This window comes from Scleropages formosus, chromosome 25 (assembly GCF_900964775.1).
Source record: "Scleropages formosus chromosome 25, fSclFor1.1, whole genome shotgun sequence".
In the NCBI taxonomy this organism is placed as follows: Eukaryota; Metazoa; Chordata; class Actinopteri; order Osteoglossiformes; family Osteoglossidae; genus Scleropages; species Scleropages formosus.
The window spans coordinates 16,909,919-16,925,049 of record NC_041830.1 but is presented as its reverse complement, the minus strand read 5'-3'; the positions used below and the strand labels follow the sequence as shown (position 1 = coordinate 16,925,049).

At 57.9% G+C, this 15,131-nt stretch overlaps 2 protein-coding genes across 5 annotated transcripts in view; one reads left to right on the top strand and one right to left on the bottom strand.

The window, feature by feature from the left end:
- The first annotated feature begins 1,296 nt into the window (after positions 1-1,296).
- LOC114909459 (G-protein coupled receptor 35-like) lies at positions 1,297-3,629 on the top strand. The gene is made up of 2 exons (XM_029248988.1): positions 1,297-1,545; positions 2,717-3,629. The coding sequence occupies exon 2, from the start codon at positions 2,751-2,753 to the stop codon at positions 3,627-3,629; it is 879 nt and encodes a 292-aa protein (XP_029104821.1). The 5' UTR covers positions 1,297-1,545; positions 2,717-2,750.
- A 2,917-nt stretch (positions 3,630-6,546) lies between these two features.
- Positions 6,547-15,131, bottom strand: part of LOC108921721 (semaphorin-6B-like) — a 36,727-nt gene continuing 28,142 nt past the window's right edge. For all 4 annotated transcript variants that reach the window (XM_029249235.1, XM_029249233.1, XM_029249234.1 and 1 more), the window contains exons 10-17: positions 14,338-14,555; positions 12,539-12,670; positions 12,305-12,454; positions 12,025-12,204; positions 11,801-11,941; positions 11,623-11,700; positions 10,460-10,518; positions 6,547-7,455 (exon numbers count right to left, since the gene is read on the bottom strand). In XM_029249235.1, coding sequence (XP_029105068.1) covers positions 6,584-7,455; positions 10,460-10,518; positions 11,623-11,700; positions 11,801-11,941; positions 12,025-12,204; positions 12,305-12,454; positions 12,539-12,670; positions 14,338-14,555 — 1,830 coding nt within the window. In that variant the 3' untranslated portion in view covers positions 6,547-6,583. The remainder of the gene's footprint in view (positions 7,456-10,459; positions 10,519-11,622; positions 11,701-11,800; positions 11,942-12,024; positions 12,205-12,304; positions 12,455-12,538; positions 12,671-14,337; positions 14,556-15,131) is intronic.

The window sequence follows — 15,131 nt, the reverse complement described above, 5'->3', positions numbered from 1 at the left end:
TTGCGGCGCCCTCTAGCGGTCAGGAGGACCTACGGCCTCGCGTTACGTAACAGGTGCAGCGTGGGATGGTGGTGTTCACCTTGTTTCCCCACAGTGTGGTCAGTGCCGCTGCGCTGGAAATGGGTTTTTAAAAAGGGTCACGTGGGCGGGGGCTGCTTTTCATGACTTCCCCTTTCAATGCCTTTTTGAAGCCTGACTTACCCATCACTGCGCCATCACTTTCGAGCGGATCGGCTGTCATCGGCGGACGAGCTCCAGACGCTCCGTCGGACAGCAGCTCCGAGGCTCTTTGGTGCTTTAAGAAGAAACCGAGAATAACTGGGAAGTTGGGAGAGTAAAAACACGGTCGTTCGTTTGCTGGTAAGTAAGGGCTGCTGGGTTCCTCATGGAGACTCCATTGGGAGGGACGTGTGAAAAGCACTGTCCTCTGGAGTGGACAAAAATGAAAGGGTGGCTCCCGGGAGGACATGTGGCTGTGTGGGATCTCACGATGCTCACCTTTGCTTCTCCGCAGGACACCCAGACATTCACTTTTGTCCGCTCCAGAGGACATATGCTTTCGCGTGCGCGTCCCACAGTAGCACAAGCCTGGGAACGAGGCTCACGCCTCCTACGCGTTCGCGCCGCTTGGTGTGAGTACGGTCCGCACGGTTCTCCTTCGTTTTGGACGAGCGCGGCGAGGACACTTTGACTCGAGGCCACACGCTGGGAGCGAAAGCGCTGGGTGCCGCCCGGACCGGGGCGCGCTTTGGACGACTGCGGGGCTGCGGCTGAGGTTCGACAGCGGAGAGACAGCAGGCGGAGAGCAGAGAGCAGAGACACCCGTCCTCACATGCTCTGGTTTCCTGTTCGAAACAGGAGCGCGTTCGTCGCGGCTGGGAAACGTGCTCTGTTTTCCTCTTCGAAAGGACGCCGCCCCCCTCGCGGAACGTGTCCGTGCGCACGGCTGCCCTGGTACCTCCACCCCCCCGGCCTACTTACCGTGCCGACATGCATCCAGGAAAAGTACAAATATCGTAAGACACCCACAAAGAGGCCCAGGGTCCCCGTGCAAGTCCAGCATCCATTTCTGCACGGTGCGCCGATGATTGAACACACACACTTTGGCGAGGCGACACACACCGCAGCTCGGCGAGCCCTGAGCACATCGTCACCCGGGGCTCATGGGAACAGAGAAGGCTGTGCTTGGGGGACGCTTACCTGTAAATGACATCCAAATATCTGCGTGCGCGCGCGTGTGTGTGTGTGCGGGCTGCAAATGTCAAGCCGTAATGCAACGTGCAGCCGAGTGCGCGCAGCCGGCGTGCGGTCGAGCTACGTGACAGACGCATTCCTCCGCCTTCGCCGCACAGAAGAAGCAGGGCGACCTACGTGCGGAACCACACCGGGTCGCAACGCCACAACCTTCCGAGTGGCTGAGATGCTCTAAACGCAAGAATTTCTTCTTTACTCTCTCTCCTCAGACCTCCGGGCCGCGCCGCAGGCGTCAACCCCCACCGAAGTGCATTCGGCTCTTTCTCGTGACTTCAGGCGCGGGATTTCACGGTAAGAATCGACACTGTCACACAGCACAACGGGGTAAATTCAGAAGTGCCACCGCAGCTCTCCTGTCACGCCGTGGCGACAGCATGTGACCGTCTGTACCGTCTTCGTGACCTTGCAGGATGTGTCGCCGTGCCGCTTCGCGCTCTTGGTGCCGCGTCTTGTTTTACCACGTTTCGATTTTTCGAAAGGCCCAGAGTCTTCCTGTTTGGTACATTCAGCACGATAAGAACAGAGAGACTGCGGAGGCGACGGCTTAGATAAGAAAGAAATAGAAGAACATTGTTGTTATTATTGTTATCCGTCCATCCATCGTCAAGAATCGCTTGTCCCGAGGGGTGTGGTGGCGAACCGGAGCCTAACCTGGCAAACACAGGGTGCAAGACTGAAGGGGGAGGGGGACAGACCCCGGGCGGGACCCCAAGTAGGACTCGAACCCCAGACCCGCCACACAGCGGGTACTGGCTGAACCTGGCGTGCCCCCCCAGTTATTATTATTATTATTATTATTATTATTATTATTAGTGTTTCTCCACCCACATGTGCAGCTAAAAATTTGAATGAATCACTGGAGTCGGGTATTGATTTTGGACAGTATGGCTTCATATTGGTTCTCATTCTTTACCGCTGCGACGGGTAAAACGTGGGAAATATCAGTGCACACAAAGACCGAGCAGGGGCCTGGGGTCTCAGAGCGGAGCATCACACTCGCTGTGCGCGCGCATGCACACACACACACACACACACACACACACACACAGAGTCAGTGGACCTGTTGATGAGCACTCTTACGCAGCACACTGTGCTGCAGCTCATTCACCGCGGTACCACAAACAGATCAGAGCCAGATAAGTACCCTTCATACCCCGTTCCACAGGTCAGAGGTCGCTGCCGCCTCTTAATCGCCAGGAAACGCTCCAACGTTTCTCCTCTGCCGTTCATGTGGACAAAAGCTCTAAAGGACATTTTTGGGACCTTCGGGACGCTTTCGGTTATTTCAGGCGTCCTTGTCATCGATCGTCCTCGAGCGACCCCCGCTCTGCCTCATGACCGATCCACCCCGGCGTCCACGCTGGTGAAAACATGGTAAACGGCGACTGCCAGCGGAGCTCCATTGCTGCCACGGTCCTCTGGCAGGTGGGGACGCAATCAAACCGCCCGTGTCGTCCTCTAGGTTGCCGCGGCTTCCCGAGGTTCGCAGCCCGCACATGGCAGAGATCTGCAACTGCAGCAACACGATGGAGGGCAGCGTCTTCCAGAAGGTCGCCTACATCCCCGTCTTCACCGCGGGGCTGCTGCTCAACGGCTTTGCCGTCTACATCTTCCTCCGCGGGAGGTCCGGCTGGACGGAGACGCACGTGTACACGTTCAGCCTGGCGGTGGCCAACTGCGCCCTGCTGCTCTTCCTGCCCGTCAGGACGTACGACGCCTTCCGCCGCCTCGCGCCCGACACCTTCTGCACGTTCCTCGTGTCCACGCACTACCTCAACATGTACGTCAGCATCTTCACGAGGACGGCCATCAGCGTCCACCGCTGCGTCGCCGTCAACTTCCCCATGCGCCGGCGGGCCTGGGGCTTGCAGAAGCCGGTCGCCGGGGCCGTGTGCGCCCTCATCTGGGCGGTGGCCGTCGCCCTCAGCGCCGCGTTCAACTGGAACAGCGCCGGCAGCCTGAACTGCTGCTACGAAAGGAAGTGGGAGCCCTTGAGGAACGGGCTCTTTGAGCTCTTGGTCGTCGTCGGCTTCTTCATCCCGCTGGGGGTCATCACCGCCTGCACGGTCCGGACCGTCTTCTGCGTGCTGAGGTGCAGCAGAGCAACGGGCGTCGTCAGCATCATGACCGTGAACCTGGTCGTGTTCGCCACGTGCTACAGCCCCATCCACTGGGCGTTCTTCCTCAAGTTCCGGGCCACGAGCTGCTCGTCCCTCGTCTACAGCTTCTACCACGTCTCCGAGTGGATGGCCACCACCAACTGCTGCTGGGACGCGCTCGCCTACTACTTTCTGTTCAAGAAGTTTTTCGTGTCGCACAACCAGAAGAGGGGCGCCGTCACGGTCGCCGGGGGCGATGCGAGTACGCGCTTCTGACACCGTGCTCGTTTACAGCAAAAGCACCAGTCGTGTTTATTGTACACAGTGCCTTATGTTGCGTTGCATATCGTAAGTATATATGACTCATCTATGTATTTATGTATTTATATCTAGCTATAAGTAGGGGGCGCGGTGGCACGGTGGCGCAGTGGGTGGGACCGGGTCCTGCTCTCGGGTGGGTCTGGGGTTCGAGTCCCGCTTGGGGCGCCTTGCGACGGACTGGCGTCCCGTCCTGGGTGTGTCCCCTCCCTCTCCGGCCTTACGCCCTGAGTTGCCGGGTAGGCTCCGGTTCCCCGTGACCCCGTATGGGACGAGCGGTTCAGAAACTGTGTGTGTGTTTGAAACATCAGCTCGGTCCTGATTGGTCAGAGCAGCTAGGAAGCTTTGAACAAAGCAAAAGTGGATTAATTTGCCTTTTTAATGAATTTTATATCTTGGGGATTTTTGTTGAAAGTTTGAGTTTGTTTTAATAACTGCAGCACCTGTGAGGTTCTGCCATAAATACACACACACACACTGTCCGAAACCGCTTGCCCCATACGGGGGTCATGGCGAGCCGGAGCCTAACCCGGCAACACAGGGCGCAAGGCCGGAGGGGGAGGGGACACACCCCGGACGGGATGCCAGTCCATCACAAGGCACCCCAAGCGAGAGTCGAACCCCAGACCCACCCGAGAGCAGGGACAGGCCAAACCTGCTGCACGAACCCTTGGCGAAGTGGTGTCCAAGGTGCGTTCTCCTGTACCTCTGAGGTTTTGGGCCTGGGGGCACCCTGCTGTAACGCAGCCCCCCGTAGGGTCCATGTGCCAGATTTGGTGGAATTATAACTCATTATTAACTATGCAGTGTTGCTTTTACAGTGTAAAACTGATTCATACCGTGTTTTCACCACAGCCTGACTTGTTCCTCTTGGCCTCACGCAAGGGTCACTGATGCCCTCACCCATTCTAGAATTTACCATGAAAATGTGAGAGAAAAGGAGAGAAAGAGAAGGAAACTTTCGCCCGCTGCCCTCCCTGCAGTGGTGGTCCTGTAGCGCCTCCTGCTGCTCACTTCACGCATCAGCGCAACATGAACCTGGAGTTTCCTTCTTCTCAATGAGTGACAGCGTCCAGGTCCTTGTTCAATAATAATAACAATAACAAAAATAATAATTCAGTACAGAGGACAGTAAAACGCTGTTGTACCATGTTTGTGGGTTTTATTCGAGTGAGAAGAGTTAGGTCACCATGCTGCTGCAGTGTGTTTGTGTGTGTAAAAACACTGTAAATAATGTACACGTCACTATGTTCTCACTTCATGCATTCAGACGTGTTCAGGTAGACACAGCTGAGCAGAGTACGCGCACACACACACACACCCTCCATTACACCTGAGCACTACAGGTGTGTATTGAACCCGTGTCACCCAGGTGTCGAGGGATGTGACACAGAATCAATGGGACAGTAGAGATGGGTGGGGGTGGGGGGGGCCTTGTTCTCCCACATCACAGGACGAGTCTTTGTGCTTCTCAGTAAACTGTATCTGCTGTGAACTTTCCTCAATGTTCAGTACAGGACAGCGCGCGTGTGTGTGTGTGGAACTTTTAGGCCAAGTGACGCTCACTTCATAATAAACCACTTCAGTCCACCTTCCCACACTTTACCACAGTTTACCGTAGTTTATCGTACTTCGGTGCAGTGTGTGGTGAGCTGCCTGTCACTTCCTCCTGACTTTGGTCAGTATCCTGCACCTGAGTGAGGGAAAGTGTGCCTCCTAGTGTCAGTGGTGCAGAGAGGGGTGCCTCTGGGAGCGACACACACACACACACACACACACACACACACACACACACACACACACACACACACACACAGACACAAGGACAACGCATTTGCCCAGTATTTTTATTGTGTTCTCAGCTCCTGGGCTCCACACGCTGCACCCCCACAGGCCCCGTCCAGCCCAGGTCCAATTCGCTAGCGCAGCGAAGGTCTTCACCCTCACAGCCGATGTCCCCAGAGTCGATCGAACCCGGGACCCTGAGCCATCCTCTTAACTGAGCTTATGAGCAACGAGCGTCCGCTCCGGCACGTTTCTTGAGCCGCGAAGGGCTGTGTGCGCGCGCAAGTGCGTGTGTGTGTGTCCTGTGGAGTGCGAGGGTGGCGCTGGGAACCTCATCAATCACCCCGAACCAAAGCGGTGAACTTCAGACGGAAACCACGGGGCGCCAACGAACCGACGAGAACCGGTGAGGAGGACGGTCAGCAGGTGGCGCTGCGGCCCGGATCCTGAGGACCCCCGCCGTGGGCGGCCCTGGAGATGGAACCAAGAGCAGTGCCTCACGGCTGAGTACCGCAGCCCCGACCCCGTTCCTCAGTCCGCTCCACGCCGCCTGGCAAACAGCACATGTAGTCCTGCGAGAAAACAAACCGACCGCCTTCCCTTCCCTCGCTTCCGGAACCTTCCGTCCTGCTGCCCGGTCACTGATCTCAACTTGTTCCTTCCACAGCCCTGCAGCAGCAAGGTGGGTTCGAGGCCGTCGCCCCAGATGTGCTTCCCATGTCCACCAGGGGGCGCCAAACAAACGCCGCGCTCACGTTCTTCCGATCTCTCCTGGGAATAAAACGCCTCTGTATCCCATGAGGACGGAGCAGTGCCCCCCATACCAACCCCAAAGGTGCTGACCAGTGGGGACACTCACAGGGGTACGAGGGCAGGGGACACAACTGCTCGCCTGGGAACAGGAGCGAGATGCCAGACTGTCAGTGATGTGTCCATAGAGCCGAAAGTGTCCTGTGGCCCCGCCCCCTCCTGCCCCCCCACCCCCCCCAAATGCAGTCTCTCTGTGGATGTCGGGTTGGGGCGACTGGGCTCCGGGCTGCGACCTGCCCACCTTCGACAGCAGTTCACGTGCGGGAGGGGGGGGGGGGGGGGGGCGCGCTGCACACGACGGTCGCGTGGCCCCTCCCTCACTGGCCGCCCTCAGTCCGCTCACTCACCACGCTCCCCAGTAGGCGGCCGAGGTCGGCCACGTCGCCGTATCCTCTCGGCCCGCGAGCCAGGTTCGGGTGGGGGTGCGACCCAGGGCGCGGCTGGCCGGAAGGGGTCCCGCCGGCGCCGTCGAACCCGAAGCCCCCGTGCGTCCAGCGCAGGCCGTCCCCAAAGTCCAGCTGAGCGCTGGGCGCCGACACCACCCTGCGGCGGTCGGGGGAGCCTTGCGGCGTGACCGGGTAGCGGTACTCGACGGCCGAGTTTCGCAGCACCGCGACGCCCCCTCTCTGGGCCAGGAAGTGCTGCCGCTCGGCGGAGAGGGCGGGGCCCCCCAGGTCGTCGTGCCGCCGCCCTCCCCCCTGCAGGAGCTTGGAACTCAGGTAGATGGAGGAGGAGGTCAGGGGGCACGGGGTCCCGGCGGAGCCCAGGAACGTCTGGCTCTGGTCCCACCCGGAGTCGGCGCGCCGCAGCCCGGGGGGGGCACGTTTCTGCTGCTGGGGGGTCTGTTCCGGAGTGGGCAGCAGCCCCGCATCCAGGTCGCCCGCGTCCACCCAGCCGTTGGGCATCACGAAGAAGGTGTCGGCCTGGAGGCGGGGCCGGTCGCCGCTCACGGGGCGGGACACGCTCATCACGGAGGCGCCGCCGCACTGCTCCTTGTCCCCCCGCCGTCGGCCCCCGGAGAGGCCCCTGGGGCCACGGGAGCGGCGCCGCTGCTTGCGGCCCATGATCCAGCACACGACGAGGCCCGATAGAGCCGCCCCGGCGGCGAATGCCGAGACTGCCGACGCCACCAACAGGTTGACGGACACCAGCCTATCGGTCTCCTCCACGAAGCTCTTCTGCAGGACTCCTGGGGAGACCGGAGAGAGAGAGAGAGAGAGAGCAGTCCGAGCTGCGTGGGGGGTGCGCGTGCACACACACACACAGAGCACGTGGGTTGTTCGAGGCCCTCACCGAACATCGCGGATTCACTCGAAAACGGTGGACAGATTGTCTCCTCGGGGGGTCTGCGGTGGAGGGGGGGGTATCAGCTAATTGTGTTCATTATTTTAAAGTGGAAGTGGAAGTTTCCCCTTAAGTTGTGATTAAAATAATAAGAGGCTTCCTGGACGTTCTAGCAACAAGAGGAAAACAGTCCTTTCAGGGAAATTACTGGAGCCGCAGCATCAAATCATCTATAAACTGGAAGTTTAAAAGAATCGCTCAGTAAATACGGTAAATAAGGTAAATAAGGGAACTGAGGAACGTGTTCAGAAATGCTGCTCGCTACAGACCACATGTTCTCCTCAAAACACAAAAATGGGAACCTACAGCCACCAAATACCGGTGATGCGCAGGCAGGAGCGCGCAAACACACACACAAACACACACACACGCACGCACGCAGAGCACACACACAAGGTCTACACACACGAACCACCAGTAGACTGCGTGCGGTCCAAAGGACCGGAGTTCCCACCGAGTGGTTTGCACACTTAAGGGCTGGATTTCTCACTCGAACCCATGCTTTTCTCCAAAGCCGCACTGTGAGGTTCGTGCACTGAGCTACTTACACTGATTTGCCCACTTATACAGCAGGGTAATTTTTACCATACCATTTCAGGGTAAGTACCTTGATTGAGGGATTTGAACCCAGGACCACTGACCTCTAACCACCGCGCCACCCGCTGGCAAGACTCACTGCCCTCATGGTCTGCCCTATGAGCTCCACACTTCCTGTTTCCTGTGGCTATTCCGTTTATTTGCATGTTTATGGGACAGTGAATTGTGACCCCGCCCACCAGACTCCGCCCACCAGACTCCGCCTCCTTTGTCTTTCCTCTTGCTTCTTTTCCATCCATTTTTTGGCCCGTTGGTAGACGTGCTGTTTGTTATTCCTGCTGAGTGGGGCACCATCACCACTGAGCTCACCCGCCCTCTTTGCGGGTAAACGAGGAGGAGACGCAATTAACAGTTTCGGCTCCACACTGTGGTCAGCTAACGGTTGGGTTAGGGTTCGACGCCCCCACCTGTAGCTCAGTGTTCTCCTCTCTTCCCTGCGATGAATGTTCTGTGTGGTCGACGGCGACACCCTGTCTCACAGCTGCCCCCACCCTCCACTGATGGGCCCGGTGAGTCGGTGACCCCCCCCCCGCCCAGGTAACGCACTTTCCGTTTAATGTCCCACTCATAGGCTGCGAGTCATCTGCCCACGGCGCCCCCCCCCCCCCGGGGGCCACTCACCCTCTCTTTATATGTTTTTATTCTGCCGAAATAATGCAAACACTTGTCTTATCCTGCTATTCATGTTCACATCAGTCATCCAGTTCAAAGGCTGCTACTGCCCCCCCACAGCCGTGCTCACTGGTCCCAGTGCGGTCCGGAAGGTTCCGCTCTCTCTGGTCCCAGTGCGGTCAGGATGTCGACCAGCAGTTTGTGACAGAATTAAGTTCAGTGGCACCAAGTGAGGTGCTGCATCACTTCCCCGGGGGGAGGGGGGTGTGTCTGTGGAAGGGGGCGGGGCTTAGTGGGGATGAGCTGGCGGCAGACAACATGTCATAAAGTGGCGTCTCCTGGATGATGGAGAGCGTGGTGGGGGTGGGGTTTGGGGGTCAGGGAGATTTAGAGGGGGAGGGAAAAGAGACGTTTGGTGCTGAGGGGACTGGGGTTGGTGAGCGGGGGGGTTAGTGAAATAAAAAAAAGCCTCGCCCAACAACCCTGCTGCTCTCCTGCCCCCCCAGGCCGCTCCGAGGGCCCGCTCACCTCTCGTCCTTCGTCCCCCAGGGCACCCTCAGCAGGCTGCTAATGAAAAGCCCTCTTCCAGTGTTCCTTACTTAAGTTTCCCCTCATTAAAGCACCGCACCCCCCCTCCACCCCCACCCCCACCCCCCAGCCAACGGGTGTGTGTGTGCCACCCCCCCCACAGGCAGATGGGCCCATCAGCACTTAATGATCGATCTCTGTCCAGCTGAGTGTCGGGAGGAGTGTGTGGTGGAACTGGAAACGCCACGGAGCCGATGTGGGCGGTGGTGGTGGTGGTGGTGGGGGGGGTACTTCTTTTAATGCAGCGCCTTAATCTAATTCTGAGAGCACCGCACACACACACACACACACACACACACACACACACAGATACAAAGTGGAAATGGGAAACACAGGCCTTGAACTGACTCAACTTATTGCCTTCCTGCCTCCCCCCCCCCCGTGGGCCTTCAGAACCTCCTCCTGTGGCGACCCCCCCCCCGCCCCCGAGCAGCGCTCTGAAAGCACGCCCCTGAGGATGGCGGTCGGACCGTGACAGTGAGTGCCGGTCCTGTGGTCCAAACTGTGGCGCTGCTTCTCCAAACATTTGCCCCGGTCGGTAATCACTCCCATGTGCGGCACCCTGACCGCACGGTCGCCCACCCCAGCGCACGTCACACCCCTAGAGCGCCGGGGGGGCGTGTCTCAGAGAGAGCAGCCAATCGCAGCATCGTCGGCACACAGTGCCTTCCCAGCACCCCTCCTGCACAGAGCCGTCGTCACCGACGGCGCTGCCAGGGTCTCACCGAACCCACTGAGCCCGGGAAGAATGGGTGCCCTAAATTGCACGAACACACACACAGCTGAGCATGGTGAAAAACCGCGGTAATCATCCAGTAATTGACAGCGGAACGATGCAGCGCTTGATTAAGCATTTTCCGGTGGAAAGGCTGTCGCTCCGACTACGGCAATCAGTCGGCGGCTTATTTTCCCACCGAAAGGCTGACAAAGTGCCGCTTAAAACGATGGATTACGGTAGAGGAACGCCACACAGATGAGCATCAATTTTAATGGCAGAAACTGAGGTTCGACAAGGCCCCCCCACCCCCACCCCCACCCCCTGGGACTCTTACCTTCGCAGTCGCCGAGGTGGGAGGTGTTCCCGCGCTCCACGTCCTGCTCAAAGGGCAGCCTGCCACGGCACAGAGGCACAACATTTACCCAACGTCCGCGGAAGCACTCGAGCTCATCTCCACGTGCCGTCAGTGTGAGCGGAGCCCTGACAACACGCTGTGCACACAGGCGAGACCAGGGTGGCATTTGGGCGCCGCGCCGGACCCCTCCTCTCCGATCACTAGCGCACAACTCCTACAAGATCCTGTCAAGTGGCCTGACCTTTCAGCAGCAATTAACATTTGATTTCTGAAAGCAAAAGACCCTTCCAGTGTAAGCAGAGCGGAGGAAACTAATGACATGTTAGTTCTACCCAGAGATGGTGACCTGGAGATAATTAAAGGACAGTTTGGAAGCGCAACCGTGGTTTATATAAATTCAGTACAATCTAAACAGTCGCCCGGGATGCAAAGGTTAGAGCTTCACAGGATGTGAAGGATGAGATATTACCTAGAATCACTGGCCCAAACTTCGGGACTCTGTGGAGAAGCTGATGTGAAGGACTGGAGGTGGATGGGACTACGTAACTACCCAGGTTGTGAAGGTCCAGTCTACAGAAGGTTCAGCAGGGGAACTGTCAATTCCTGAGATGATTCAGTGTAACCCTGTTTTGGGCTAGAAGTTCCTCCTCCAGCACCGACCCTGTCTTGTGGCATCTCTTTACACGGCCTCAGTGTGTTGAGCCTGTGGTTGGGTTGCATTCACCCATAAACTGAGTGTACCTGTGTGGTTCTGATCTGGTCAAGATGGACCATGTTGATCAATTGAGAAGCATCGTTAGACCGCTGACTAGGTGACAGTCATGAGAGGAGGAGGTCATAAATGAGCTGAAGAAGCAGCACACAAAGAAGGCCATGAAAGATGTCAATGGGAAGATCTCGAAGGAGTTCAGGAAGGAGATCATGGAGAACATGAGGAAGGATGTTAGTAGAATGACAGCAGAAAAGTAACAAAGGAGATCAAGAAGGGTGTCAATAGGAAGGTCAAGAAGAGGTTATGAAGGAGGTCATCAAAGAATTCATGAAGGAGTTTGTTCAGGATGCCAAAAGGACAGTCAAGAAAGGGGTTTAGAATGTTGTTCTGAAGGTGCTCAGTCCAGAAGGTCATATTGAGCGTGTCTCACCTGGTCCCAGGTCTGAGGAACGAGCAGGTGTTTCCTCGAGTCCAGCCGCAGTACGGATCCCTCGCGGCAATGCACTTCCTGGGAGGAGAAGCAGGGGAGGGGGACTCACTTCCTGCAGCTTCGGAAATGGGTTTCTCTGTGTGTGTGTGTGTGTGTGTATTTGTGGGATCCGACTCACTTCATACAGCTGGAATGGAGTTGGCAGCGCGCCAGTGGAACCCGTACCACGCAGGATGGGAAGGCCACGAGCAGTGAGGCTCCGGGCCGGTCCAGAACCAGGGAGAGTGGCACACGTGACTGTGGGGAGTCCTCCCCACACCTGCAGGGGCACCCAGGTCCAAGGTCAGGACAGTTAATGTAGCGTGAGGGTTGTGGATGCCCAACGTTGGACGTTCACCACACCTTTCGTGGTCATAGGCCTCCAGCTCCTCGAGGAACACATTACTGGTGGTGATGGGGTTGCTCTTGTTGGGCATGATGAGGAACTTGAGGATGGTCCCTCGGGTGGACCCCAGGAAGAGGACGGTTCGATCCCGGTTGGGTCCCGCCTCTGTGTCCACCTCCATCGTGTTCAGCTGGTACCTGTTGGGGAAGCGGTGGAACCCGTGTCTCAGTGGGGTAAGTCTAGGTGAGGCAGAGTTGGGCACCGTGTCCAAAGAGCTCAGAGAGCAGGACACCTCACCTGACCATGGTCTTGACGATCCAGGGCGTCTGTCCCAGGGAAGGAACGGTCTCGTCCATCAGGGGGTGTGTCTTCACGAAGTTCAGAACCTCATCTGGGAAGGCGGTGGAAGTGTTGAACCTGGATCCCTGGACGGCGCAGCCTCCTGGCCTGAGGGACGTTAGCGCCTCAGCGTCACTGCCGTCACCCTTGGGCTCAACTGCACGGTCCTACGGGACACACTGCGGTACCTACCTCGGTTTGGGTACCAGCTCGTCCGGAACCGGGGTCCAGATGGATTCTGCAGACTTCTGCTCCTTGAAGCGGCCCTCAAAAGCCAGGGTGAGCTGCTGCATGTCGAAGGCGCACACGGCAGAGCCGGGGATGCTGCAGAACATAGACCGCGAAGGTGAGATCCCGGAGTGTGGAACATGATCTCATAGCCACGTTCACGATGGTCGCTACAACCGCTTGGCCTCTTGACCGGTCTACGTTCCCAACCTCCACCAAGCACTTTAGCTCGTCGACTTGACGAGCACCTAGCTAAAGATTAGAGGCGCCATAATGTCCACCATATGCCCCATCACCACACGGACCATAACCCCCGGCTCTACAGCTCTGGTCGGAGAGCGGTCAGCGTTCATTGGGGCTGGACTCATGGACACGATCCTCAGTCTCTGCCAGTCTCTTTAAACGCAAACGTGGCTCTCGTTATCTTTAAGAGGCGGTCGGAATTCGCCAGAGCAAATTACATCGTGGGTTTTCAGAACCGGGGGCCCCCGGAGAGGACACCTGTTTCCGGGACGACAGCAGAGCGCGTTTCCCGGGACAGGAAGTGGATGAGCGCTCGCCCGTTCCCCTCGTCCCCCTACTGGAGCGGGCGGCCGGATCTCACGGCCCGAGGCCTCAAATCAAGGGCTGGGCCCGGGACGGGTTAGGGGGCTTTGCCGGATCATTCGCTTAACCTTGATCCATCAGGGTCTTTACCGTCTCGTTCCACGACCGGGCGGTTGAACTCGCTGGGCGGATTAACTGAACATCCGCTTCCTGGGGGGGTTCAGAGGGGCTCGTTATTAAGAGAGCGGTCCAGCGAGACTCTCGCCTGGGGCCGGACCAGGAAGCAGCTGCTCAGGGATGGAAGATGGGGGCCAGGTGGAGGGTAAGATCTCAAAGTGGAGCTCCTGTCGCCCCCCTCCAGCCCCCAGAGATCAGACCCCATAACCTTCTGTCCTCTCGGGCCGGAGCCCAAACCGTCACGCTCGGCAGCGCTCATCACACGGGCAGACTGTCCCCCACCGGGCCGCGGCGGACAGATGACGAGTGGAGTGAGAGGTGGGGGTGGCGGGGTACTCGGCATCTTCCTGTCTGCCATCTGACCCAGCACCGCCCCCCCTCCCCCGCAGAGCCATCTTGGATCAGAGCTCCTTCTCAGACCTCAAGCGTAGCACCGACACACGTCCCCCGGTACTCGACTCGTCTTGTCCAGCCTTTGGTTTTTATCAGAGAGAAATTTCAGGAAAAACTGCAACGCATCACCAGCTGCGTTTACCGCCATTCTCTGAGGAGAGCAACACGCAGCTTGGGGTAAACAAGGTACATCAAAGTAGCAAAGTACATCAAGGGCAGAGTCACGGCTGCAGACACGAGTGTCCAAGCAGCACGTGAGACAGGTAGCTCAGCAGACAGGAAACACAGAGGTGATGGTGACAGGTGGTGTTGGACTCATATACGGAGCTGTCAGAGAATCGGTCGAGAAGCGGCTCTGAAAGAGATGGGTTCGAGACCCGTCTAGAACCTTGAGAAGGACTCAGCAGCTCTGAGGGGCACGGGGAGTTGGTTCCACCACATCGGAGGCAAAACTGAGAACCTTCGGACCCTTGCGAGCGGGACCGCCATGCCGCCCCGGTCGCACTGTACGGGACTGTGTTCGGGTCCTACGGGGTGGCTTTGACACCAGCGTGAGACCGCGATGAAGCCGTCGTCCCGCAGCGTGAGCCTGCAGCGATGTGTGAGATTTTCCCCGGCGTTGAGCCCACCCCAGCCCGAGGAGGTACCTGTTAGGAGGGGTGGAGAACACCCCCAGGACGACGTCCCGGCCGTGCAGGCGGAGCACGGGGCTCGTGGAGTGCAGTAGGTTGAAGTAGAAGTGGGCGTCGCCCGGGATGGAGCAGTTGAGACGCGCCTTGAGGAAGGAGGTCCACTGCTTCTCGAGGACCCGCTGGGAGCCGCCCAGATCGCCCTTACACACCCGAGCCACCCGGGAAACTATCACCTGACCACACACACACACACAGAGGGAACGCACTGAAGTCCAGGAACACAATGGCAGCACCCAGAAATGATGACTCTGTGACCTACACACACACTACCTCACACACACAGTTCCAGAGATTCACTCCCTCACACTCACGTGCTCCGGCGAGCTGAAAAACAGCACCTTTGGGTGCTTGAGAAAAGCTCTTCAAGGAGTGTGTACCCCGCGGAGGACACATCTACAGAAAGTACCGCTTCATTACTTCACTGTCACCCTTCATTAAGGTCAGCTGCCGTCCGCGGTTCACGGAGATGCCAAAAAAAAGGATGAAAAATGCGATCCGGGCCATAAAAGCGGTGATTATTGACGTTTCCATGCGCAATCAAACACGGTGCTCACGCAAACATCTGTTCTGTGTTTAGGTGCTTTCGCAAAAACACGCCTGGAAACGAGGGCTTTTCCCACTCAACCGCAGACTCGTCCGTTAAGCGATGTCACGTGAGGAACGCCACATCTGGAAGGAGCGGCTCGGACCAGGCTCCGAGGGGCCGGTTGAGTATGCCGGGAGTGAGCTCGCACCCCTCGCATCCCTTG

Bases quoted from the DNA above. Each gene is read 5' to 3' on its own strand.
- LOC114909459 (XM_029248988.1), top strand. From the start codon at position 2,751: ATGGCAGAGATCTGCAACTGCAGCAACACGATGGAGGGCAGCGTCTTC.